A 26,941-nucleotide genomic window follows, 5' to 3' on the forward strand; every position below is an offset into this window, starting at 1 on the left:
ATAATAAGAGATATGGTATATATATTATAATTATAAACAAAGTAATAACAACAAACAAAGTTGAATTGGTTGAATAATATCAATTCCACCACTAAAATTAATATTGAAATATTTTTAAAAATTGAAAAATATATCATTATTCAATTTTTTTTGATCGGCAAAAATCAGTAATTAATTGTTAAATTAGTACGTTGGAGGAATTGAAACTCATACTCATATACTTTATGAAAAAAATCTATCTTTCCATTTCACTTCTAGAAGTGGAATCTAAAACTTCTATCTTACTAGAGACTTTGTAGCTAAAGGACTAACCAACTAACTAAAAACCCCTTGATTATATCATAGTTAAATTTGGTTTAGAATTGTAACTAAAACCTTAAAATCATGAATCAGACCGATTCTAGTGGTTTAACTATTTTTGAAATCGAAGCCATAACTGAAACTAATAAAAATCGAGCCAAACCAAATCAGCAATTTGGGTTGAATTGGATTGATTTATCGGTTCTATATATTCTCTTGAATAATATATGATCACCAGAAAATTGATTTTGAAATAAATGAGAGATATGCTTTATTTATTTATTAATTAATTTATTTTGATTAAGCACAAACATAACAAACAAGAGTTTATGAAGATATTAGATCCTCTCACAAGACAAGTTGATCATGTCTACAATAAGCAAACTAACAACTTGGCCAGGAGGGTCTTCAAAAACTACCAATGGCTCTTAATGATTCACGCCCATAGTTTATCAGCACATTGATTTCCTTTACGTGGGATATGACTCAGGGTGCACTCATGTCTTTCTATAAGGAATTTGGCATTTTCAGACATTGATTTCTTTCACGTGGGATATGATTTAGGGTGCACTCATGTCTTTCTATAAGGAATTTGACATTTTCGGACAGGGCTCGTTAAGAAAAGTTTGATGGAATTTCGCCATTGAACAATCGAACTAGATGTTTTGAATCAGTTAGGTTCATGGGTATTGGATGAGTTTGGAGGGTTGGGATATTAGGAAGATTTTGGGTGAGTTTAGAGGGTTGGGATATTAGGAAGATTTTACCAATTTAGGGGAGCGAATGTAATTTCTAGAAATTTGTGGGTACCAATATAATGATAAATAACTTAGGGGGTCAGTGTAATTTTCCATAAAAATAGACGAATTGCAAGGTCTGGAAAGTGCATTTCATTGTTTCGAATTGCCAAGTCAAAAAAAAAGTTTCTGATTGACAGAACAGTCCAACAAACAATTCCTCTGTCTTCTTCGCCAAATCGATCATTCTCTGCTCACAGGTCTCTCTCTATCTATCTCTGGATATATAGGTATAAATTTTATGCAGTATATACGTATATTTATTTGCATATTGTATAGACGATTTGTCTCGGATCTTGCGTTTCGTTTTTCTGTTCAAGCAAATCTGATTCCAGTGACTTTCGCTCATTATCTTCATTTTGAAAGATAATATTTTTGGGTTTTGTGTTAAATTTGCAATTGTAGAAGAATTAGCGATTAGGGTAATTAATTGCTTTCTAATTGAAGGAGAAAGTGGCAATTATGGCTTAGTGTGGTTGCTATTAAGTGTTGAGATCTGTATCTGAAGTAATTTTGTTTAGTTTCCATGCATTTTTTTTTTTTGTTATGTGGGTGATAATTACTTGAGGAATATGTTTGGTATTTGGCATAACACAACTCTTTGAACAATTAGATTCTACTCAAGCTTTGTGATTTATGAAGAATATTCATATGCATTTTTCCATACACTTTAAGTTCCATGAAAAAAATTAAAAAAATAAAAAATAAAATAATTTTTTTTGCATTATTTCATTCCATTTGATTGATTTTTGTAATTCATGCAATTATGATGCCCCAATTCAATTATAGTTGATCTGGCAATTGTACTACTACTACCGATAACCTGGTTTCTTCTTCAATTTAGGTCCAAATTTTGTCAAACATTCGATAAAATTAATCACAGATATTGAGAAACCAACACCAAGATATTTTGTAAATGCTCTCACTTGAAATTGTTTTGATAAAAATTAAAGCTTCAATTTTTGACTGCATTAAATCACTTTTGAAGTTAAAGAAACAAGACTGAACGGTTTTATAGCCCTTTTGATAATGTGGCATCTCAAATCTTAATAATGTTTTTGGAATATTGATTTTAACTGGGTTCAGTCATTGCAGCATAAAGGCTACTGTTTTTTATTATTTTAGTAGGGATAATCTTTTCCTAAAAATGTTTTGCACCTCCAGGGAGATTTGTGGCGGCATATAGACGTACATATCTATTGTATCATCTTTTTTTGGTAGACCACTTGAGTTCAAGCCTTCATTCTCAATGTTTGTTTCTCTCCTGTTCCTGGTTTAATTTCTCTTATTGGAATTGACATATAACCCTTCTCTCCCTCTCTCTCAAACATTTTTGATTGACAATAGACAAAAGTTCTTTTATCACAACTTTATTGTTTTGAGAATGACTGAATACTGATTATGTTGCATCTTAGTCTAGCCGGTTCCCATGCTAGTTATTCTATTGGTTGGGGGAGATTTAGGCAGTTTAGAATGGCTTGTTTATTCTGGCATACTAAAGCGTGAATTTTGTCAATGTCTTTGGATTTTCCACTTTAGTTTTTTGGATTTTTTTTTTCAACCCATAGAAATTCTATGCAGAGTAGGTTTGCTTGATGAACGCTGTCGATGGGGATTCAGACAATGGGTTCTCACGGGAGTGGTCAACAGCCTCATCTACAGCCATTTTCAAGGCAAAACTCGTGGTTTGGCTTCACCCTTGAGGAAATTGATAATCAATTGGGGGACTTGGGCAAACCTCTGGGCAGCATGAACCTCGATGAATTGCTTAAAAATGTATGGACTGCTGAAGCAAATCAGTCTACTGGAATGGACACTGACAGTTCTTCTTCGGCATCTTCTCTTCAGCGGCAGGCCAGTCTAAGCTTGGCTAGAGCTTTTAGTGGGAAGACAGTTGATGAGGTGTGGAGAGATATTCAACAAGGGCAGAAGATGAAAAATGTTGAGGAGATGAAAGGTCAAGAAAGAGAACAAACTCTCAGCGAGATAACTTTGGAAGACTTTTTGGTAAAAGCAGGGCTTTTTGCTGAAGTTTCATCAGGACCTTTTATACGAGCAGATAATGCAGTGACCTGTCAAAAGCCTCTGTCACAGATTGGCTTGTCACCAAGCACTTCAATTGACACACTATCAGATACACCTGCACCAGGCCGAAAGAGGCATGCCACAGACGCAATTGAGAGGACTATTGATAGGAGATTGAGGAGAAAGATCAAAAATAGGGAATCTGCTGCACGTTCACGAGCAAGAAAACAGGCAGGCTATTGAGATTTGTTGTTTTTCCTTTTGCAAAATCATTATGCATTGTTATTCTTCGTTCATTTGGTTGTGACCTTAGCAGATTTATGTTGTAATGTGCAGGCTTACCATAATGAGCTGGTAAACAAGGTTTCACGTCTTGAAGAGGAAAATATGAAGCTCTTGAAAGAAAAGGTCAGGATCTCTCGTCTATCTTTTGTGTTTAATCTATGTTTATTCTTTAAAATGTGTAAATTTCCTTTTTTTGGTTGACTATTTTGTTTAATTTACGAAGTTTTGTTTTGGGGAAAACAAGGTATGAACATCACTTCACTTTGTGTAATCTAACCAAATCATTAATAATCTTTCTTATTTGACAAGCTTTTTCATGTTGTTAAATATGTTCATGATGGGACACAGCCTGAAAACAATGTTCCATGTAGATATTTATTTTACCATGAGATTAGAAAGGATTTAGAGAGTGATTTGATTAGTTTGCAATTTTAAATTTTAAAAACTGGTGGGAATGTAGGTTTTAAAATGAACAGAAACAAGCTTATGAATAAGGGCAAGTTCTCCGGTGATAACCCTTTCCAAAACGTACATAACAATTTTTATTGGGTTCGTTTGTGTGAATGTGCATTATTTAATTATAATTTCCTGGCTTTTATCGTTCACTGCAACCTGAATGTGAATGTTGAATTTCTGATATTAACCATGTAGAGTTGTGTTTTTCGAACTCTTGGGTTGGGAATTTACCTGGAGGAATTATGGGGTCACATGAATGACTTTTTCCATATAAAACCACTCTTTCATCCCTGCATCATGACAGTTACTCAACCCATCTTATTTGTCTGATCCGCCAAATACTTCTCACCAATCTCCGATCCACTTTTTCAATTTTGGTTTCTTGCAAAATTACGGCCTTGTTTGATTTGTATTTGAGAAACATGTTTTGAGATAAAAAGTACGAAAATTTGTTTGGTTTGGTTTTTTTTCAAAAGATGTTTTGAAAAATTATTTTGAGAGAGAGTTTTGGAAAAAGTGATTGATTTGATGTGTATAAGAGAGAGATTTGTTTGGAAAATTTGTAAACCAAACAAGTTTTGGGAAATTTTTTTGAGAAAATTTGTTTGGTTTGATTACTTTTGAAAACTTATTTGTAGAGAATTTTTTCCAAAATTTTTTGAGAAACACAAACCAAACAAGGCCTACAATATCCAAAGCATTCTTCACTAAAACCTCCATAACCACTTTCCTCTACTTCCTAGACCTAAGGCCCCCTACATTTCTACTTAACCGTCACCTTTGTACATAATTCCTGAGACCAAATTTCTTAATTCCCCAACCCCCATAATTTTACCACTTTCCCATCTGTAAAGTTTCCCTCCTCACAAAACGTACCCCTCAACTCCAACCTCCTTCCTTTTACATTCAATCATACTGAAGACCAACCCATCAATTCTAATAATCTGCCCAACTGAATTGACCCTTCCTGTTAAAACCTACACCTACTACACCCAACCTACACCTACTACACCCACTACCACCTACCACACACACTCACCTACTTCACCTACTCCCCACCTACTCCTCACCTACTCCCAAATCCTCTCCTATATAATAGGAATCCTTGTACTTGTAATATACACAATACAGATATATCAATCAATAATACAATTCTCTATTTCTCTTTATACATTAAATTTTCTACATGGTATCAGAGCCAGATTAAGAAGCTAGTAATTTTGCTTCACCGGCGGGCGGCCGCCCGCCCGCCGGACCTCTCCAAACCTTCCATATGAAGTTGTCTGCATAAGCTTTAACCTTCAACAGTGGCGTCTGGTGCTTCTTAACCGTGTATTCCCAACCATGTTTCTCAGCAAATGCTTTGGCAGCTTCTTCACTGTCAAAACTGAGTGCAGCATCGCCAACATTGGCATATGGGTCCCCTGTGGATGTCCAACCCATCAATGGATTTTCCCATTTCTGTGTTACATAAAATTGATCTTCCAGCTTCCAACTTTTCCTGAACCCTGTTGTGTGGCAGTCCGAGCAGGAGAAAGGATTACAACCCTCCTCCACGATGTCCTAACCTTAAGATCATCGACAATGGCGAACTCTCTGCAACGTCTCTTGAATCCAGCTCGTCGTGTATATGGATCCACTTTGGCTCCATTATCTAGACCGTTCTCTACAGACTCCTTGGTTGAGATCAAACCAGGAGAGATCGGCATCAGCTGCGACCCTACGACCGGCCGGGTCGTCGAGATCTCCCTCCGCGGCGAGTCCGAAGACCCCATCTTCGAAAAAGCCGGCCGGACAGGGTTCATGACCGGTTCAATCTCCTCTTCCATTTGCGCTCTCGACCGCCTCACCACCCTCATCGTCGCCGACTGGAAAGGCATCACTGGCGAGATTCCGAAGTGCATCACTTCTCTCTCCCATCTCCGGATCCTTGACGTCATTGGAAACAAAATCTCCGGCAAACTTCCGGCCGATATCGGTCGACTGAGTCGACTCACTGTTCTCAACGTCGCCGACAATGTCATCTCCAGAGCCTTATGCACCTCGACCTCCATGTCTCCAGAGCCATATTCATCTCTCCCGAAGGGCTGAATCTGGTGAGAGAGAGAGAGCACCACTTTTTCTTTTACTACTTTGTTTATTTATTTTTTTATTTATTTTTTTATTTTATCTGTTCTTTTTAAACAAAAAAAAAAAAAAAACATAATCATCTCTCCACCAGACCCACGTTAATCATATCTACCACCATTCTTTTCTTTATCACACCTATCTTTATCTCTTTTCTATAACTCTCACCCACGCCTATGCTTTCTACCTTAATATATTTTTATTTAAAATTATTATTATTATTATTATTATTATTAAAAAAAAAAAAAAAAAAAAAAACGATTCGATTGCAGGTTTTCACACAACCGTGGGCCACGGAACTTTTTTTTTTTTTTCATTATTATTTCTTTGCACGAAAAAAAAAAGAAAAAAAAAAAGAAAAAAAAAAAAAGAAGAAGAAGAAGAAGAAGACGAACTGCACACCAAACTCATTTTATTCATGTCGGGGCTCACCCCGATCACCATTTTACACCAAAAAAAAAAAAAAAAAAAAAAACACAAACAAAAACAAAAACAAAAAAAAAAACCAAACACCCACACCGACAGTGGGATTTTTCTTCTCTACTCTGCCGCCGGTCTCTTCTTGCCTCCGTCCTGGGCGGCCCTTGCCGGTGCTGCCTCCGTGTTTTCTACGCCGCCGAGCACGTTCACTCCCCCATACTCCTCCACTGCAGCATATGGTTTACCTCCAAATCGGAACATAACGGTGGCCTTCCGCTTCAGCTCTTTATTTTCCGCCTTTAGCACACTTATCTCTGCTCGCGCATCTTTATACATGCGTTGGAGCAGAGCCAGCTGGGCGTTTAACTGCTGCACCTCATTTGTCCTACTCTGCAGCCGGTGCGACAGGTTTGTGACCGCCGTCATGGTCTCCACACATGACTTCAAAGTATACTGATTGGCCTCAATATCAGTTTGCACCACCATTTTTTGCTCCACCGACCGCATCGGAAAGTTCAACGGAGCAAAACCAGAGGCGCTTGGTTGAGGTTCACTGGCCACCGCACCAGTTATCTCTCTTGTTGACTCGTTGAGGTCAGGAAAGAGAGTGAGCAGACCACGGGACGAAGAGGCCATATTCTGGGTAGCTGAACGGGAAGACGAGGCCATGTTATGGGTTGCTGAGTGTTTCAGAGAAGGGTTGGTTACAGAATGGCAACAGAGTGTTCCAGAATCTCTTTCTCAGAAACGGAAGAGTTTTTTCAAAGGATTTTCGGCGGTTTCAAACTGGTTTGCACAGCCTCCGCCTCAACCTTGGTTAAATAGCCGAGGCAGACACGCGCATCATGCGCCTCTCGGCGCTCGCCGACAACATGGGCGCTCCTTTTGATAGGCACGCCTTTTGATGGCACGCCTTTTTATGGATTGGGCACGCCTTTTGATGACACGCCTTTTAAAAAATTGGGCACACCTTTTGAGGGTGCGACTTTTTAAGGGTCCGACAAGACTCTGTAAACTGTCCCGACATTGATTCCGGTTAGCTCCTTCATGGGTCCGACAAGACTCTGTAAACTGTCCCGACATTGATTCCGGTTAGCTTCTTCATGGGTCCGACAAGACTCTGTAAACTGTCCCGACATTGATTCCGGTTAGTTTCTACAAGGGTCCAGCAAGACTCCGTAAACTGTCACACTAACTGTCACAACATTGTCTGCTACAACGGTCCGACATGACCCCATAAACTGTCTTCTACATCGGTCTGACACAATCATCCAGTGTCCTCTACAACGTTATGACACCACCATACAGTGTCTTCACCATCGGTCTGACACGACCATACAGTGTCTCCTATCCTCTTTTATTTTTATGTATTTTCTTGTTTTGTTACTCTCTCCAAACTCAAGTTGGTTAGTTCCTATCCCCCTTGAGTTTGCGGGGGGCTGTTAAAACCTACACCTACTACACCCAACCTACACCTACTACACCCACTACCACCTACCACACACACTCACCTACTTCACCTACTCCCCACCTACTCCTCACCTACTCCCAAATCCTCTCCTATATAATAGGAATCCTTGTACTTGTAATATACACAATACAAATATATCAATCAATAATACAATTCTCTATTTCTCTTTATACATTAAATTTTCTACACTTCCTCATCAAGAGAAAAAGATGCATGCTTCATCAACTCCCTTAAAAACATTTCATTTTTTTGACTAGCCCCTTTCACAATAGAATTACCCCCATCATCCAAATGAACAAGACAGCTTCCCATACCAGAGGCATTTTCACAGTAACCTACCTTGACTTTAGCATTAAAATCAAGACCAATGAGGTTAGGACTCTTGAATGGACCCCTACAAGCTTCCCATCACTTATGAATGCATTATCCCCTGTATTGAGAACTGGACAAGAAGCTAACACAGTATCCTCATTAGAAAACGGATAAGAAAGAAGTATCCCATTCCTTGTGCCCCCTTTCTCATTGTGAACAACCTTGTTATGCACATTAAGGCCTCGTTTGGGAACAAGCTATTTTAGTAACTTTTTTGGCTTTTTGGCTAAAATATGAGGTAAAAAAAGCTAGTATGTTTGGAATGACTTTTTGGTTTTTTACGAAAAGATGTGCAAAAAATAGAGAGAAAAGGGAATCATTGACTTTTTGGTATAGCTTATAGGCTTTTTGGTTTTTTTAGTAATTTTTTGACTTTTAGGTTGAAACTGTTTCATGCCAAACGAGGCCTTACCTCAGAAGAAAAAGATCCTCAAATCCACGTATCTCAGTAAGTGATTCAAAATAGTTGACTTAGTTGCATTATTGCATGCTACCTTTTCATGATGGCTATCGACCATCGAACCATTCTGATTTTCCATATGATCCCCACTAAACATGGCCGCAACTCCCAGATTAGTTTCCTGCACTATAGAAATATTATCTTCACCTGCATCTTCATCATCAGTCTGAGCTGACTCATCAGAAGATTCATCTAATTCACCCTCATCAGATTCACTATAGGTTGCCAAAAACCCCAAGTAGTTGTTGGACATCCCTTCTTCTCTAGCATTCCTTAATTTATGAACTTGTATATTGCCAAAAGATCCCAAAACTCCATCATTGAACAAAAATAACCGTGCATTTCTTAAAGACGATTGAAGTTTCATGGGTCACATTCATCACCTAAGACTTTGTTTTCAATCTTTGCAGCTGAGTCCTAGCTCAATTTCTGTATTATGCAAATCACAAATCTCAGCCAACATGAACTCTTTGTTCTTCCTTGGATTGAATACACCTTGGTTATTGACTGTCAACCACTATTCGCTTCCTTCCCATTTCCCATCTCACCCATGTCATTGCTTGGAAGCCCTTTTTAGATTCATTAGCTCAATTTTTACGACCTTGGAGAACTTGATTCAAACGCTTCTCCCGTAAATTGGGTAAAATTAACCGACTTGGTCTTGTGCCCCTTTAGATGCCCACTATTCTTATTAAACCCACTTATCTCACAAGTTTGGACTCTAAACCAAAAGAAAAGGGCTCTCCCGAACCTCCTTATCCTCAAGTTAGGCTCAAAATCACTTTGAGCTTCTCTATTAATTCTTAGCCCAAATCTCTGCCCAATGGTATCAGCCCGTTCAAAACTCCCTTGGCTTAACACTGATTTGCCCCAAATAAAACTTTGTGCCTTGTGAGGGCTTCGTGATTAGGAATTTTAGTAACACGCTTTTTTCTTTTTTGGTCGGCAACAAAAAAAATAAATTATAATGCCTTCTTTCTCATTATCCTGACTACTCTTCAAATCCTCCTAGGCACGAATTCTCTAGTTTCCAAATTCCTTCATGTTCCGTTTCTTTATTTTTTTCTTAAATAATTATAGCCTTTTTGCCAAAACCAAACTCATCAGATTTCCTTGCACCGAATAGCTTCTCCACCAATCCCCTACCTTATCTCGGAAACCCTCCACCTGTAACCACATTTTCAAACATGAATAGAGTTATCCCCTTTCTAAGCCTCCCACTGTCCAAGAATAAAGTGAAGTGATCCAAAAGAAGTCTCGGTAACAAATATTGTACTCAGGAAAATGTTCCTCCCAATCCAAAGAGACCAGAAATCTATGTATTGGATAGATGAAAGGGCCTTCCTTGCTAGTCTACCAAGTGAAAGCACCATCACTGGGAGATCTATTAAACCCAATTCATCAATAAAGCTAGAAGAGTCTCACATCAGTCCAGAAATATGAAATCAACCCAATTAATTTTAGTCTAATGTGGAAGAAAATGCATGGGACTTGTTATTGCCTTGCTGTAAACATGATAAACTAGTTCCATTAGCATGGGCCTTGTTATTTTTAGTCTAAGGTAGAAGAAAATAGTCTCATGTTACATATTATAACTCACAGATTTCATCAAGTGTTTCTTATGAATGCAACAATTAATGATGTACAAAAAAATCTGAAGGAAACTGTTAGAATTTACCAATTTGCTCCTCCACCTACCATCTCCACTAGCACCCACTTCACCTACCACCTCCACTACACTACACCTACTACCACCTTCTCTTCTATATATAGGAGTTGTAATACATAACACAATATCAATCAATCTTGTAAGACATCAATCAATAATATACATCAATTTATTTTTTTTCATGGTATCAGAGCAATAAGATTTAGGCCCGTATTTTGTTTTCTCACCGGCGGGCAGCCGGCCGGCAACCTTGCCTTCGCTGCCCGCTGGAATTTTCTACACATACCTTCACTTTCCCGACCTCTCTACACTCTCCTTCGTCTGAAAGTTGAGAGTGCCTCAGCTCTAGTGGGTCGTATTGCATGTTCCATGCTCCCACTCACAGCATACTTGGTTTTAAGATCAACATGCATGTTACAAGCCCCAGAACCTTCTCATTACCGCCGCCGGAGTTTTGAAAATCTCCGTTGTTTTGGCCTCTCCGCCTCGCCGGAAAACCAACTCCACCGCAAGTGCTCCAAACCACCTGCGGAACTCCGGCATACACCTCCCCGGAAGTCCTCCGCTGCCGCGGCTTCGACGGCGCAAAGGCCGACGCCTGGTCTATCTCTCCCAGAGCATTGCAGAAGTTGGAACTTGCACAATTCACTTCTGATAACAACCATTTTCTCGCTCGTTCTCTCTTGGGGTTAGCTTCTCAGTACTCCAAAAAGAAAACCAGAAAACAAAAGGACAGAACCATACCAGTCCATCTTCAGGCAAAATATGGTTAGAGTTTGACTCTTACTTGGGCTTTTGATTTAGAAGGCCAGATACAGAAGCACAATGTGTTGACTTGTAACTACATTTCTCACAGCAAGACTGAAGCAATTCAATGACGTTAAGGCACACGGCTCTTTGATCTGCTGTGCCATCTCTTTTCTCTCTCTCTAAATTGAAACTTGCAAACACACACACTGCTCCACTTCAAGCACTTTCTTTTATTTTAATATATATATATATATATATATATTTTATAATATTTTACTCAAAGCACCCACGTTGCTCCACTGCCATATATCTTTTTAAAGAATAAATACAACCCAACCCATGTGCTGGTTCCACCCAAACCAATAAAATAAATCAATAAATAAGCCACAGGCCATTCACTTCACTTTTCTTGTTCTTATTATTTACACTTTTTCTCCACCCAAGACCATCATCACATTTTCCACCGCCCACTTTATTTTTTAATCAAATTTTATTTTTTTATTCTAAACCTTCATTGATGCTCTCAGACTGTTCCCCACTTTTTTTTATTATATATATATATATATCTTTTTTTATTATATTAAAAAAAAAAAAAAAAAAAAAAATTCATCTCTCCTCCGTTTGATTTCCAACTCCATTCTTTTTTATTTATTTTCTCCATCCACTTTGCTTATTTCCCCCATCTTTCATTTTGATTTCACATATATTCTTATTATCTCTTTCTTTATTTTTTCTTTCACATTATTTTTAATCTTTTTCCAATTCAATTCATACCATATAGCTTTGCACACCAAACCATATTTTATTCATCTCAGGGATCCACCCCGATCACAATTTTACACCCAAAAAAAAAAAAAAAAAAAAAAAAAAAAAAAACCACACCCACAGTGGGATTTTTCTTCTCTACTCAGCCGCCGGTCTCTTCTTCTTGCCTCCGTCCTGGGCAGCCCTTGACGGTGTTGCCTCCGTGTTTTCTATGCCACCGAGCACGTTCACTCCCCCATACTCCTCCACTGCAGCATATGGAGGACCTCCAAATCGGAACATCACGGTGGCCTTCCGCTTCAGCTCCTTATTTTCCGCCTTCAGCACACTTATCTCTGCTCGCGCATCCTTATACATGCGCTGGAGCAGAGCCAATTGGCCGTTCAAATGCTGCACCTCATTTGTCCTACTCTGCAGCCGGTTCGACAAATTTGTAACCGCAGTCATGGTTTCCACACATGACTTCAGTGTATATTGATTGGCTTCAATATCTGTTTGCCTTGCCATTTTTTGCTCCACAGCCCGCATCGGAAAGTTCAACGGAGCAAAACCAGCGGTGTTTGGTTGAGGTTCACTGGCCACCGCACCAGTTATCTCTCTTGTTGACTCGTTCAGGTCGGGAAAGAGAGTGAGCAGACTCCGGGAAGAAGAGGCCATTTTTCTGGGCAACAGAGTGTTACAGATTTTCTCTCTCCGAAGAGGCAGAGTTTTTCAGCGAAGGGTTAGTTTCAGAGGTTTCAGAATGGTATGCCTCAGCCTCAGCCTTCGTCTTGGTTAAATAGCCGAGGCAGCCACGCGTATCGCGCGCCACTTGCCGCCAGACGACAAACGGGCGCGCAAGCCAAGGCGCCCACGTGCCTCGCCATCATGTCCGGCACACCTTTTGATGAATTGGGCACGCCTTTTGATGGCACGCCTTTTGAAAGATTGGGCACACCTTTTGAGGGTGCGACTTTTTAGGGGTCCGACAAGACTCTGTAAACTGTCCCGACATAGATTCCGGTTAGTTTCTACAAGGGTCCGACAAGACTCTGTAAACTGTCCCGACATAGATTCCGGTTAGTTTCTACAAGGGTCCGACAAGACTCTGTAAACTGTCCCGACATTGATTCCGGTTAGCTCCTTTTAAGGGTCCGACAAGACTCTGTAAACTGTCCCGACATTGATTCCGGTTAGCTTCTACAAGGGTCCAGCAAGACTCCGTAAACTGTCCCAACAACTGTCACAGCATTGTCTGCTACAACGGTCCGACATGACCCCATAAACTGTCTTCTACAACGGTCCGACATGACCCCATAAACTGTCCTCTACACCGTTATGACACCCCCATACAGTGTCCTCTACCACGTTATGACACCACCATACAGTGTCTTCACCAACGGTCTGACACGACCATACAGTGTCTCCTATCTTTTTTTTTTATTTTTATGTATTTTCTTGTTTTGTTCCTCTCTCCAAACTCAAGTTGGTTAGTTTCTATCCTCCTTGAGTTTGCGGGGGGCTGTTAGAATTTACCAATTTGCTCCTCCACCTACCATCTCCACTAGCACCCACTTCACCTACCACCTCCACTACACTACACCTACTACCACCTTCTCTTCTATATATAGGAGTTGTAATACATAACACAATATCAATCAATCTTGTAAGACATCAATCAATAATATACATCAATTTATTTTTTTTCACATGAGGGTCAACGTGGTGGTTGCATTGCCAATAGGAAGTGAAATTAGTAGATGTAAATATGCTCAATTGAAGAGTCGCTTTTGGGTGAGTTATTTGGTGATGGAAGAGGCCATGATTATTATTGAGAATGTTTTGGTGGTAGTTGGCTATTGTGGTTTTGTAGCTTTAGTGTTTGTGGCAATGGTGAGGGGCTTTTATTTATTTATTTCTGTGGCCCTGGCCATAGTGAAATTGCAATTGTAGCGTGGTTTCTCACTCTCTCTTTCTCTCTGGCTTGGCAAAAAGGGTAAGGGAGAGAAGATGGGGGGGGGGGGGGTTGCGTCGCAAGCACCACAATCCTTCCTTGGCATGATCACAGGAGTTTCTACCCGTTGGGAGTTGGAAAAGAGGGGCCTTAACATTGGTCTGATGCCAACCCCATGGGGGCATGGTGGCAAGGAGCTGGTGGTCTAGGATTAATGAACAAAAGTCTCACCCCCAAGCATCACCCTACAAGCTCGAACTCATGGCCTTCTAGTCATGGGTGGGAGCTATCCCCACTGAACATTTAGAAAATAATATTTTCAAATATGATTTTCTTAAATGTGGTTAATTTGCCCATAAATTTTAGAGTTATGCTAGGGATCTCAAATATTCTATCAAACCTCTCACATGGGTATGGGACCCCCACACACATGGATTTGTGTGAGTCTCAACCCATGTGAGAGGTTTGGTAAAATATTTGGTAGAATAATTGGAATACATAGCATTTCTCTAAATTTTATCTTGACCATTTTTTTTTGTTGCAATTACTTTGTTATTTTGCTATGTAGACATTTTTTTTATTGAACAATGATATTTATACTCCACTAATGCTATTTTTAGTTAGGGGATTTGAGGAGGGATTTAAAAAAGAAAATGGAAAAGGTTGGTGATGAATAAAATATACCTAAATTTCACCTAATTTCAAACACATTTTCCTTTTCCCTTTCCAAATCCCTCTCCAAATCTCCCAACCAAACACAGCATAAGCCTATCATCTAAGTACATCTAAGTAGTACAGACATAAACATGGGACACGACACAGACATGACTTGGACTTCGCCAACACGGTGGTTTAAAAAAATACATGACATGATACGCCAAGGACACATTAAAAATTTATATTTTCATAATTATTATATGTTAAATAGATGAATAGATTATTCAAAGATTATGAAAGAAACATCATCTAAGTAACAATTGCATTCTAAACAATGCAAAAACAATTATAAAACATTGAAATAAACATAATGTATTCGTCTTATAAATATTTGAAAACATATTTAGAGTGCACAAGTTACATTTCGAAGAATGCAAAACATTATTTGGTTTTAATTTTCTGAAAATTGAGTTTTTTTGTGTTTACTGAATTTTTTTAATATTTTAAGCAATTTTTTTACTTTTTAGATGTACCTAACCTAGATGTACTGAAAAAGTAAAATATTTGTAAAAAAATCAATAAATACACAAGAATACAAAAATGTACTGAATTTTTGATTTTTTTTTTTGGTATTTACCGAATTTTTTAAAGATTTTTTTCACAAAGATTATACTTTTTAATTATATATTTATTAGGTGTATCTAAAAAGTAAAATATTTCCTTAAATTTTTTTAAAAATTTACTAAAATAAAAAAACACGAAAAATAAAAAATTCAATTTTCAAAAAATTGGAAACAAACAAGGTAGTCATGTGTGGAGGGTTTAAGAAGTGTCACCGAAGAAATGTTTGTAAAGTTTTCTATATTATAAATTTAAAATTTTAGTTAAAGATCCATTAAAAAAGTATCAAACATACTTTTAGGAGTGTCTGTAGAGTGTTGTGTCTGACACGACACGTCTCCATTATAGAAGTGTACTTGCTTCTATCATATTGTATATATAATTTTTCCTTTTAGCCTCTCACAGGTCTATCACACTTTATTTTATTTTATTTTTCATTGAGCAATAATATTCACACTACACTTTTAACTTGTCACACTTTTTTTTTTCTTTCTTCTTCTATCACTTATATATATATATATATATATTGTATTTCTGTCTATTTCTTTTCTTGTTGCCGAAAACACCATTTCCTTTGTGAAGAAGATGGACATGGTTTTTCACGCTCTATAAAAAATTTCAGGCAACGCGTGATCTTCAATCTCTTTCCCTCTCTTGCCAGTTTAGTTTTGCAAAATTATTTGGGGTTTGAATTATTGAATTTACTTATTTGTGTTTATGTTATTTTGAATTGTTTTTTTTATTTTTATTATCACTTCAAAATAATTAACTCATTCAATTGTCAATGAAAAAAAGTAATATATAGTTCTAGACTCTGTCACTGCTTGTAGTCGCCAAACCAAAAGGGAGTAAGCCCGCAACCACCAAGTTACCACTCTCGGGTGGTCTGTCTTGAAGTTCTCAATTCTATAGATTTTAAATCCATTTTTTCCCTTATCTTGTGCTTGAAGGGGTAAAGAAATTTTTTCGAACAACTAAATAAAAATATTATGCCTATTTCATATCGCGCTCTCAGAATATAGGTTGCCAGGGAACTAATTGGTAACATGACATAGTCTTAATCCTTTAGACTAATACAGGGGTCGAGGTTGCACGACGTAGTCTGTGTTCTATTAAGTGGATGTGGACAAAGCATCCTACTAAAAATAGTCAGTCTTTTTTATTTAATAATCATATGTTGGCCAATAATTTTTCATTGTATAATGAGTTAAATGCTACATTCCTAGAGTAGTTCCATGCTTGTTGAAGCTAAAACAGTTTTATATTATTGTTTGTATTCCTAAACAGTATATATTATTGCTAAAACATGAGATTACTGCTTGCATTGGTCAACTATAATGACTTCTCGCTCTTGATTGTATCTAATAGAAACAGGTATTCTTACTTCAAGAGCTTCTCTGTTGCTGCCATTTCTTCATGGTTAGTTATTAATTATTTGATTTTATTATGTTAAGGACTTGGAGAGGATATTGCAACGGGAGTTGTCTCCAGAACCAAGATATCAGCTTCGAAGAACGAGTTCTTTCTGATATGCCTTTCTATTTTAAAGTTTTGTAGTTCCTAATGTTGGGTTTTGTTTGTGTATTATTATTTTTTTTTTTTTGGGGTTATATTGGAGGGCTGTAACCTGGGAATGGGGACTCGAACCCTCAACCTTTCAGTAAGATGCAAGGTTTCTGATCAACTAAACTAACCTGAGTTCATTGCTGGCAGAGTTACTTGTTGCATCTGCAGATAATGTGCTTTGCTCTCCACCCCCGCCGACCCACTGGTGAGGGTTTAATTGTACATTTATATGGATATATGTATTCAGCTTAGGTTTATATAGAAACAAATGTTACATGTTTAAATATTTGATGGTCCATGTGAAATGAAATCAAGAAAAGAACCAGGAGGCATATGCATGTAGACTCAAGCATGAGTTTTGGTGTGCATTCAAATTCTAGTTTAGGTTAATTACTTTTTGCCTAGTGATTTGCTCAAAAATTACTTGCCCCTCCGCCAACTTCAAAAATTGACACTTATGGCCTTGCATTCGGACCATGCACGTGGTGACAAGGTCTGGCTTCATGATTTAACTCATTTTTATGGTGATTTAATTCATTTTCATGGTCGATTGGTTCATCACCGAGAGAGGTCTCGACTGTAAGTAACCCAATGGTTGCCATCAAACTCGAGATCAAATGTGGGAGGGCTCTGAAGAATATCGTAGTTACCATAGTCGAAGCCTGCTCAAATGAGGTCCTTACAATGGCCGTACAATGGCAATTTGTAGCAATTTTTTTGGACAAATTATATCAGTAATTTTTATATTTTGGCAATCATTAGACACTGGGGGACCAAATTAACAACACACTTTTATACAATGGGGATCATAATGACACACAACTTGTGTTTTGCGAACTAAAAATATAATTAATCTCAACTTTCAATTTAATTTTTGAGTCTGTACAATTGTGATTAAAAAAAAAAAAAAAATTGATTACAAAGAAAATTTCAGAGTTTGGCTCGTATAATAAAATAAATTATGAGTTTTAAATTTGTCAATTTAAATTTTAATATTTTTATTTTCTTTTAATTTAAATTATTTGTTTATTTTTATTAAGTAAAATTAAGAGAGAGAGAGAGAGAGATGCGTTGGAATTGATTAATGGTTAAGAACTTATACAGTAGTGTAAACTCTGGTTGTGTTGTTGCACTGTGTTTTGGATTATAAATTTAGATAAATGTTAGTTTTAGGAGGAAATTAAGAAAAAATTAAAATATAAAAGGTCAAAATGGAAAAAAATTAAATTTTAAAGGCCAAAATAAAAAAATTGCTAAACATTAAAAGGGGAAAGTATAATTTAGCCGAGACTTTATATTTAATTCACATTCCCTCACTTTTTTTTTTTTTCTATTCTTTTTTCATTTCAAATTATTAATTCATAATTCAAACACAATTTAATGCACATAAAGTGTAGAAGCAAATCATGACATTGTTTATTATTTTGATTGTAATTTTTGTTATCCAGATTAAATTTTAATGGATATTTTATTCACCAAAATTGATACAATAGATTTTTTAGTTTTATAACATATAATATAAAACAAACATATAATTTACATATTTTCATATTCATTACAAAATAAATTTGGGGCAAATTACATATACCCCCTCGAGGTTTGGCTAAATTACAGATACCTCCCTGAGGTTTCGGAAATTACATCCCGCCCCCTGAGGTTTGTATTTTCATAACAATTTGCCCCCTGAGGTTTATATTTCATAACAAATTACCCCCTAATTTCTTATGCAAATATAGCATTCAGGGGGGAATTCGTAATTTCTCAAACCTCAGGGGTATCTGTAATTTAACCAAACCTCGAGGGGATATATGTAATTTGCCCATAAATTTGAATAAGTGAATTATTTATCTTACTAATTCTGCATAATGGCCAATAATAAACAAATTTCATAAATTATTAACTCCCTTAATCTATATTTATATGTTATTATAATTGCAAAATGTCATTATCTTTTTAAGGCTGAAAATTGCAATATTTTTTTTCTCATTTTTTTGATTTTGTTAATATGTGTCATAATTTGATTGGTCTATAAATTAATTTTATATTCTTAAAATAAAATTTTAAAGGGGAATTGACTAGTAAATCCTATTTTGTGGACTTGTAATCCATAAGGTCCTGAATGTTTTCTTAGTGACTGGATGGTCCCTTAATTTGTTTGTTGACAATTTTGCCACTGTTAGTATTATTGATTGACATTTTGGTGTGGGTTTGTGTGGGAGAAGGTGAATGAATGTTTGTGTGTCACGCTGATCGAAAAAGTACACTAATACTTTTTTTAATTTAGTAAGTGTGTAATACTCACAACATGAGACGTGGGTTGTGACGTGAACAGAAGTAAGTTGACACATTTTTTTTTTTTTTTTTGTGAACCAAGTAATTTGACACAGTTTGAACGAGCAATTTGATACGTGTAACTGTGTCACGTTTCGACTTTCCCACAGTTTGACACTTTGTTTTTCAATTGCCATTTGTGACGTTTCGACGTGAACCAAATCATTGGTTGGGTTCACACAGAATCCAATCCACATCGTACTGGAAGTCCATCCTGTGACCCGCACGTTGGTGGGTCAAAACATTTTGGAAAGCCACGTTTGGGAAGCACACTTCATTTTTCATAACCACAAATTGGTAGACCACATCAGTTTTTTGAACCACTTTTTGATGGCCCACGTCAATTTGTTGAACCACATTTTGGTTTCCCACTTCATACTGCAAGTCCATCCCGTGAAGTCCCACATTTTAATAACTCGCAATGTCGAAGCCTTTCAAGTCTTCTTCAATGGCTGGCTAGTTCGTCATAAAACGAATCGAAGAAGAAGAAGATGAAGTCAGATTTAGAGATCTAATCGCTCGAGTCTCCGCTCACTACAAACAATACTATGCCGAAAAATCGAGAGCAATTCGACAGAACGTGTTCATCGTTTTGTCCCCGACTTGGTTGAGCTCGCTGGAGCGCTCGTTCTTGTGGATCGCGGGGTTCAAACCAGGAGTCGTTTCTCAACTCGTTGAGAAGTACGTGGTGGATCTATCGACGGAGCAGATGAGGAGATTGGAAAGATTGGCGGCGGAGGTAGGAGGAGAAGAGAGGGAATTGGAGAAGGAGGTGGTTAGGGTTCAGGCGAGGATGGCGGCGCTGGTGGTGGTGGAGGCGGCGAGGACGGCAGTGAACGGAGATGCGAATCACGTGGAATTAGTGATCGCGAGGCTGAGATCGGCCATGGAGGAGCTTGTGGAGTGTGATGATAATCTAAGAGTGAAGACAGTGATGATGGTAATGGGGATTTTGAATGACAGATCCGAATTGCCAAACGTGGATGAGGAAACGTATCCCACAAAATCCGTCCACACATACATCCCATATATACACCTGTAGAGAAAAAACAAAATAGGGTTAAATCCGTCCACACACACATCACATAAATTTAAAACGGGACTTGATTGTTCACAAAACATATCAAACAGGACTTGTCAATCCAAGAGAATGAACGTGGGACCAGATGGAGTAATAGATTGATAAATAGGACTTTCTGATAATTTTCCCAATTTTAAATTTGAATTCTTCCTTATTATGCATCCTTTATTAAATTATAAATTAAAATCCTTCTTTAAATTATGTTATTGAGATTAATATTCACATCATAATATTATTGGTCTAAACATAATTCTTTTTTAAATACATGTGTTCAAATTATTAATTGCTATTAAAAGTTTAGGCGAATTACACTAATAGTCCCTATAATTTGAGATTTGTGTCATTTTAATCATTGACTTTTCAATTATAATACTTTAATCATGAATTTTGAATCTTGTTCCAAATAAGTACAATAAAAAATATTTCCTTTGCAAACGATCCATTTCAAGAGTAAAGTCATCATATAATTTATTTTGTGTTGGTTAATTTGTATGTTGTTTGGCATATAATAGCATTTTTTTTAATAAATAATGTTAGAACTTTTTTGACTATAAAGTTCTGTTTGATTTGAATTTTAGAAAGAAAAAAAAAATTTCTAAGAACTAAAAATTAAATTGGTAAAAAAATTAAAAATACATCATTTTTATATAATTTCATCTTTTGAGAGGGTTGACATAATTTTTTTGATATTTATTTTCGTTAAATTAGTTTCTATTTTTTTAAAAATCAAACATGACGACAACTTTGATGTCATTACTAAACTAATACATTAAATCAAAAAATCCAAAACTAAAAATATTTCATATATTAAATATATCGATTACACATTAAAAACTTAATAAGCATTTATTACATGATAACCATTTAAAAATATCAACAAAACAACCACTTATTACATGATCATTATCCAAACGCATACTAAAAATTAATTTGATAAAAAAAAATAAAAATGTAAAAGATTTATTATTTTTATATAATTTTATTTTGGTGAGTAGAAATAATTTTTTTAAATTCAAAAATATTTTTTTGACATTTATTTTTGTTAAATTAGTTTATCTTTTATCAAATTGAAAACTTTGTCCTTGAAATAGAGCACCAGTGTTTTCAATTGTCTTTATTTAAAACGAGATTCAAAATTTTGAATTAAATGTATCGCAATTGAAAGATTAAGGACCAAAGTGACACAAGTCTCAAATTACAAGGCCCGTTAATGTAATTCGCCCAAACTTTAAAGTTGAACAACCAATGGTAATATGTCATGTATATTTATATAATTTTTATTTTTAATTTTTTTTTTTATAAAAATCAAGTTTGAATTTTAGAGATCAAAAGCCTAACAATATTTTTATGTATATAATAGTATAGATAGATATATATTCAAATGTTAATTGAAGTCTAAGAATAAAGAAAATTGTAGAAAATATATATATATATATATATATATTTTTAAATGAAGATATTGTATATCTTTACAAACTATTATATAAAAATATTACAACCAAAATTTCTTTCCCAAAATACCGTAATAAAATTTTTCTAGTATGTATTTTTCAATAGAACTCACACGGTAAAGTATCATAGTGAGTTCACCCCCTCCCAAAAAAAAAAGGGTAAAAAAATAAGAAAGTATAAAAAAAAGGGGCTAGCAATACACCATTATATAACTCTATATTGACAAAAAAAAATGGATAGCATAAAATGATAGAAATTTGTGTATCTTTTACTGTCCTCGAGAAAGATATTGGAAACCAAACTCAATTCTGATAGGTGTAGAAAATATAGTTGTTGGAGGTATATGGTTTTTTTTTAATTTCTTTTTAGGAGGAATACAACTGTGTGAGTTATGCTTATTTATAAGGAGGGGTCCCTGCTGTGGAAAATTACAGCCGTGATTGCTGTGACGTAAAACGTCACTGTTTTAATGTTTTTTTTTTAATTAATTTAAGGGTTTATTAATTCTTCATTAATTTTTTCACTATAACAAAACAAAACAATAAACCCAACAGGGACGGAGCCATCTTCTGGGTCCCGCGGTCCTGTAAAGTTGAAGGGGGTGAGTTTGTGTTAAAAAAAATTTATTTTATAAATAGAAAATATAGTAAAATAAAAATAACTCATGGGACAAATCAATTTATGAAACCAAATTATATTTTTTTAAAAAGATTAATTTTAAAATTAAAATCAAACAAACCATACATATTTTGACTTTTTCAAAACTGACTTAAATGCATCAAAAGTGAAATTAAAAGGGAAAAAAATTGTATTTGAACAAATCAATTTATCAAACCATAAGCAAAAAAAATGTAACTTAAAAAAAAAAAAAAAACCAACTTAAGGCCAAAATATATTCAATTCACATCCAACATCTATATAAAAAAAATAAAACAAAATTCTGAGACATTTAAACTTCAAAATCTCCTACCAAATATCCCAAAATCTGTCTCAACCGTTCTAAATTATCCAAACAAAATTCTAAAAACCTTCAATTTGAATCCTCAAAACAAAAACTACAAAGTGGATCCCCATGTCAATTTTTTGGAGGCGGTTGGGAATAAATAGAAAAATCAAAAGAACTCTCATTTCTAAATTCGGTCTCCATTGGATTGCGCCCCACTGGATTAAGTGATATTCCCTATAAAAAAAAATAAAAAAAAAGAAAAGAAAGAAAATTCATTAGAATAAATTTTATGGACTAAATTACATTACAAACATATATATATATATATATATATATTACTTACTTGAGAACTTTGTGGACTATGTGATGCTTGGAAAGACAAAGGTTGTGATTGTAGATACCTTGGTGAGTATGAATTAGTATCATGTGTGAGAAGATTATACCCATAAGTTATCAATTGTGGCCAAAAGAAACTCCCACCATCCTACTCCATAAAACACCATGAAAAGTAAATACACTAATACAATGTAGTCTAAAAAATAAACAAAATAACATAAAACAAGAGCTAACCTGTGGTTGACTTAAAGATGAATTTTGAACATTTGTGATATTGCTTGATTGACCAATAATCTACATAAGTTGTTAAATTTATCAATACATTACACAATTTATAAAAAAAAAATAATAATAATAAATAAATAACATAAAACAATAGCTAACCTGTTGTTGGCTTGAGGATGAATTTTGAACATTTGTAGTGTTGCTTGATTGACCAATAGTCTAAAGAAATTCAAAAAGTTATCAATACTTTACATAATTTATAAAAATAAATGCATGTCATTTGAAATTTCAAAAGTACGTAGGTAATACCTTACTAAGGCGGGTAGGTTGTGAAATAACTTTTGTCTTCTTATTCATCATCTCATGCCAAGGTTTTAATCTACCCCTCCCTTTGTGTCCAACATCTTTCTTCTTTATGCCCTTAACTTGTGTAATGTTGGGGTCGTCCACATCTAATTCATTGGTACCAAAACTTCCAACTCCCTTCATCATATTATTTACTTTTACACACAATTCCTTAATTCCTTCATCAACCAATTGATAGACAGGTTTGTGCATAGATGCTTGAGTTGCTAGTTTCACCATTCTTGGACAAAGATCTCTATAACGTGCTAATATTAACAACTTCGGATCATCCTCATCCACTACAACATTTTTCTCTTCAACTTCACAATCTTTTGCATCCAATCTCCATCGGCCTAATATATACCTTTCGGGAATTTTCATAACATTCATTCTATCAAGTGCTTTGATTGCATGACTACATAAAATTCCAAAGTTCTCAAATTTCTTACAAGTACAATGTATTTCTTGACAACTTTTTTTTCCTCTTAGCCCAATAACTTCCACCCTACCCTCCACAATATACTCTTTACCATTACCATACAAGCCAATCACGCACTTAACTTCTCCTTCTAACTCATGGAATTGCTTCACTTGACAACAAAGGGACGTATCCAACTCACAATGAAATAAATCAAAGATAGGAGGGGTGTACAAACTCGCAACTTGGATTAAAATGGGAGACTTTTTCAATTTCATTCTTGGCAACTTTTGTCTAGAATCATATATTGCGCAAATTTCCTTATACCGCTTATCTACAACAATCCGATTGAAGTGAGTAAAGAATTGAACAATGTTATGATCACCCTTCAAATATCCCCTTAATGTTCCATTTAGACTTTCACTAAGTTGTGTGCTTCGCATTCCTCCAGTAAATACCCACTTCATATACACATGCGCCCACTGCTCTCTTTTTCTCCAAGTTCTTTTCATCCACTCATTCTCTTGCAAGTTGTATTTATCAATCAAAGAATTCCAAGCTTCAATTAATTCATGCTCATTCTCGTAGTCATAAATGCAAGCTTTTAAATCGCTACTAAATTTTGAACCACTCTTGAACAAGTAACCTAAATGTTTCAAAGCATTTTGCATTAGGTGAAAAGTGCACAACCCATGAAAAACCTCAGGCATGATTTGTGAAATTGCCTTAGCCATTGCTTGATCTTGATCTGTGAAAAAACTAACAGGTTTTTTTCCTGACATTGCATCCAAAAATGTTTTAAATAACCATTCAAATGACTCTGCAGTTTCATCATATAATAATGCTGCACCAAAAATCACTGTCATTCTAAAGTGGTTAAAGCCACAAAATAAAGCAAGTAGACGGTACTCCTTATTTTTTCGAAAAGTTGTGTCAAATGACACCGCATCACCGAAAAGCCCATAATCTGTTATCATCTGATGATCAGCCCAAAAAATATTAGTAATCATCTCATCTACATCCAACTGAATGGCATAGTAAAAATATGGATTTTCTGTCACTTGCTGCTGGAAATATCTTAACAAACTCCCCGCTTCACCATACTGCAAGTTTCGCTGTCTTTTTGCACGTAAGTAGGCTTTCTGATCCTCTCGCGTGAACCCTACAAATTCCTTCCCTCCTGCTATAGCACTAATAAGATCATGTGAAGCCTTAAGAGATATTCCACTCTCATCAGCTATGTCAATATTTATACCCTGAGCATCACATACCTTTCTCTGAGATGGCATCAAATGAGTACATTGAGGAAGATGCAAAGGGTGGTTGTGGTTGCTATCAAACTTCGACACAATCCACTTCGACAAGTCCCGCTTAAAAGATATATGCATAAATGCTTTACAATTTGTTCTTGTCTCACTTCGAGGATTTTTTATCATCGTGTACCGTTTATCTTTTTCCCTCTCTCCCTCTTTACAACAAACAAACTTTCTACTAGTCATAACACCATCTTTCTGACTTTTGTTACAATAATCTCTTCTAATACTAAACCCCACAATTCTTCCGTATTCATTATAAAACTCATATGCAGCTTCTTCTGATGGAAACTCCATACCAAGATATGGTGATTTATCCTTGGCCAACTCTCTCATTTCTTCGATGCATCCCTCAAGTCCACCATCATCCATTATACTATCCTCCATTTCAACACTAACAAATATGGGGAAAAATATATATATATATATATTAAACGAAACAAGAATATGAACAAAAAAGTTATTAATTAATTTTAAATGCTGAGTAATTAAACAATTCAATGAAATCTAATAAATCAATTAATAATGTAAATTAATTAACATGATAGGGGAGAGGGAAAAAAAAAAGATGTGTAATTTGTACAGTAACATTGGAAATTTATTGTATCTGAGTAGATTATAATATACAATTGCAAAATTATATTAGAATTAGTATATTATATAATATAGAGAATCTTTTGGCAGACACGCTTAAAGATGTGAATCATATGCCCTCTTATTATATAAATTTTTGATATATGTTTTGTATTTTTGTTACAAATGTTATGTCATCATTTATTGAGTTATAACAATTTATGATTAAAAAATTAAATTCGCATTTTATAGTAAGATTATAGATTTTTTTATTGAAACTTTTTTTAGACCACAAAATGCATAACATTATTACAAAAATAAATAACATTGTTATAAAAATGTGTAATATTTCCACAAAAATACATAACATTGCTATAAAAAAAATAATTATGAATTACAAATTATCGTAACTCCTTAAAAAAATTATATAATATTTATACAAAAATACATAATATGTACAAAACAAATTACATAATAAAATTTTTTTTCTTATAATATACAATTGTGTTTCTCAATCCATTCACAATAAACAAACCAAACTATCATACTTGTTCAACCCACTAACATACTGTACAAAACAAAATACAAAACATATATACATATAATATATATAGATATACATACCAGTTTGTTGAACAATAATGGTTTGTAAATCCAGCAGAAGAATGGTGAAGCAAAAATAAAGAACACTGTTCAATCTATTTAAGAGAAGACAAAAATGTTAGAAAATAAAAAAATAAAAACTAAAAACTAACTTTTAGAAAATAAAAAAATAAAAAATAAAAACTAACTTTTCAATCCATGTCAATAGAAAATAAAAAATAAATAAATAAAAACTAACCTTTCAATCCATGTCAATGGAAAACCTTTGCTTACGGATTAGACGGCGGCGGCCCTAGATTTATTGTTTTGTTTGTTATAGTGAGAGAAGAATTAATAAACCCTCAGATTAATTAAAAAAAAAAACATTAAAACGGTGGCGTTTTACGTCACAGCAGTCACGGCTGTGGATTCTCCACAGCAGGGACCCCAATCCTATTTTACAATCATTGTTGAATTTTGATGGTTCTATTCCGTTAATTTATCTTTTGTTAACAGTTTCCTTTTTCTACTTTTTGTTTTCCTTTTGTGTAATTGTATTTTTGAAAGGAGAAAATGAAAGTTTCAAAATCTTATGATTTGTTTCCTTTTTTTTTAATTTTTTTTTTATTTTAATAAAGAACTTACCATATTGATTATTAGACTAC

At 35.2% G+C, this 26,941-nt stretch overlaps 3 protein-coding genes, 1 long non-coding RNA gene and 1 pseudogene across 12 annotated transcripts; 2 read left to right on the forward strand and 3 right to left on the reverse strand.

Annotated features, from left to right (window-relative positions):
* The first annotated feature begins 1,001 nt into the window (after nt 1-1,001).
* On the forward strand, nt 1,002-16,960 carry LOC114291846 (ABSCISIC ACID-INSENSITIVE 5-like protein 2). 8 transcript variants are annotated; one of them, XM_082905826.1, is made up of 5 exons: nt 1,153-1,327; nt 2,679-3,353; nt 3,459-3,530; nt 16,396-16,482; nt 16,563-16,960. In XM_082905826.1, exons 2-4 carry the CDS (start codon nt 2,706-2,708, stop codon nt 16,444-16,446), a joined length of 771 nt encoding a protein of 256 aa, XP_082761952.1. In that variant the 5' UTR covers nt 1,153-1,327; nt 2,679-2,705; the 3' UTR covers nt 16,447-16,482; nt 16,563-16,960. The 8 variants fall into 8 exon arrangements, with proteins under 8 accessions (XP_028091521.1, XP_028091523.1, XP_082761952.1 ...); XM_082905825.1 differs by having other exon boundaries at nt 1,155-1,297; XM_082905827.1 differs by having other exon boundaries at nt 1,155-1,297; nt 2,684-3,353.
* LOC145807493 (NADH-ubiquinone oxidoreductase 21 kDa subunit, mitochondrial-like) lies at nt 4,927-6,051 on the reverse strand (annotated as a pseudogene). The gene has a single exon (XR_014350632.1). The product of XR_014350632.1 is annotated as an NADH-ubiquinone oxidoreductase 21 kDa subunit, mitochondrial-like (transcript).
* A 305-nt stretch (nt 16,961-17,265) lies between the features above and the next one.
* Nucleotides 17,266-20,047, forward strand: LOC145806824 (protein DOG1-like 4). The gene is made up of 2 exons (XM_082904648.1): nt 17,266-17,349; nt 19,466-20,047. The coding sequence occupies exons 1-2, from the start codon at nt 17,266-17,268 to the stop codon at nt 20,045-20,047; spliced, it is 666 nt and encodes a 221-aa protein (XP_082760774.1).
* A 2,913-nt stretch (nt 20,048-22,960) lies between these two features.
* Nucleotides 22,961-23,577, reverse strand: LOC145807447 (uncharacterized). Its single transcript, XR_014350558.1, has 3 exons — nt 23,355-23,577; nt 23,205-23,264; nt 22,961-23,114 (listed from the first exon to the last, which is right to left on the reverse strand). It is a non-coding gene; the product is annotated as an uncharacterized LOC145807447 (long non-coding RNA).
* Nucleotides 23,578-23,776: 199 nt separating this feature from the next.
* On the reverse strand, nt 23,777-25,493 carry LOC114291865 (protein FAR1-RELATED SEQUENCE 5-like). Its single transcript, XM_082904649.1, has 2 exons — nt 23,900-25,493; nt 23,777-23,805 (listed from the first exon to the last, which is right to left on the reverse strand). The coding sequence occupies exons 1-2, from the start codon at nt 25,491-25,493 to the stop codon at nt 23,777-23,779; spliced, it is 1,623 nt and encodes a 540-aa protein (XP_082760775.1).
* Between the last annotated feature and the right edge of the window lie 1,448 nt (nt 25,494-26,941).

Source organism: Camellia sinensis, chromosome 14 (genome assembly GCF_055761805.1).
Source record: "Camellia sinensis isolate YWXY chromosome 14, ASM5576180v1, whole genome shotgun sequence".
Taxonomy (NCBI): domain Eukaryota; kingdom Viridiplantae; phylum Streptophyta; class Magnoliopsida; order Ericales; family Theaceae; genus Camellia; species Camellia sinensis.

Coding starts and splice junctions, on each gene's coding strand:
- LOC114291846 (XM_028235720.2), top strand. CDS start 2,706: ATGGGGATTCAGACAATGGGTTCTCACGGGAGTGGTCAACAGCCTCAT. Junction 3,354..3,458: donor GTTCACGAGCAAGAAAACAG/GCAGGCTATTGA, acceptor TGTAATGTGCAG/GCTTACCATAATGAGCTGGT. Junction 3,531..16,562: donor TGAAGCTCTTGAAAGAAAAG/GTCAGGATCTCT, acceptor TATTATGTTAAG/GACTTGGAGAGGATATTGCA.
- LOC145806824 (XM_082904648.1), top strand. CDS start 17,266: ATGGTTGCCATCAAACTCGAGATCAAATGTGGGAGGGCTCTGAAGAAT. Junction 17,350..19,465: donor TCGAAGCCTGCTCAAATGAG/GTCCTTACAATG, acceptor ATGGCTGGCTAG/TTCGTCATAAAACGAATCGA.
- LOC114291865 (XM_082904649.1), bottom strand. CDS start 25,493: ATGGATGATGGTGGACTTGAGGGATGCATCGAAGAAATGAGAGAGTTG. Junction 23,806..23,899: donor TAAAGAGTATATTGTGGAGG/GTAGGGTGGAAG, acceptor AATTTTATGTAG/TCATGCAATCAAAGCACTTG.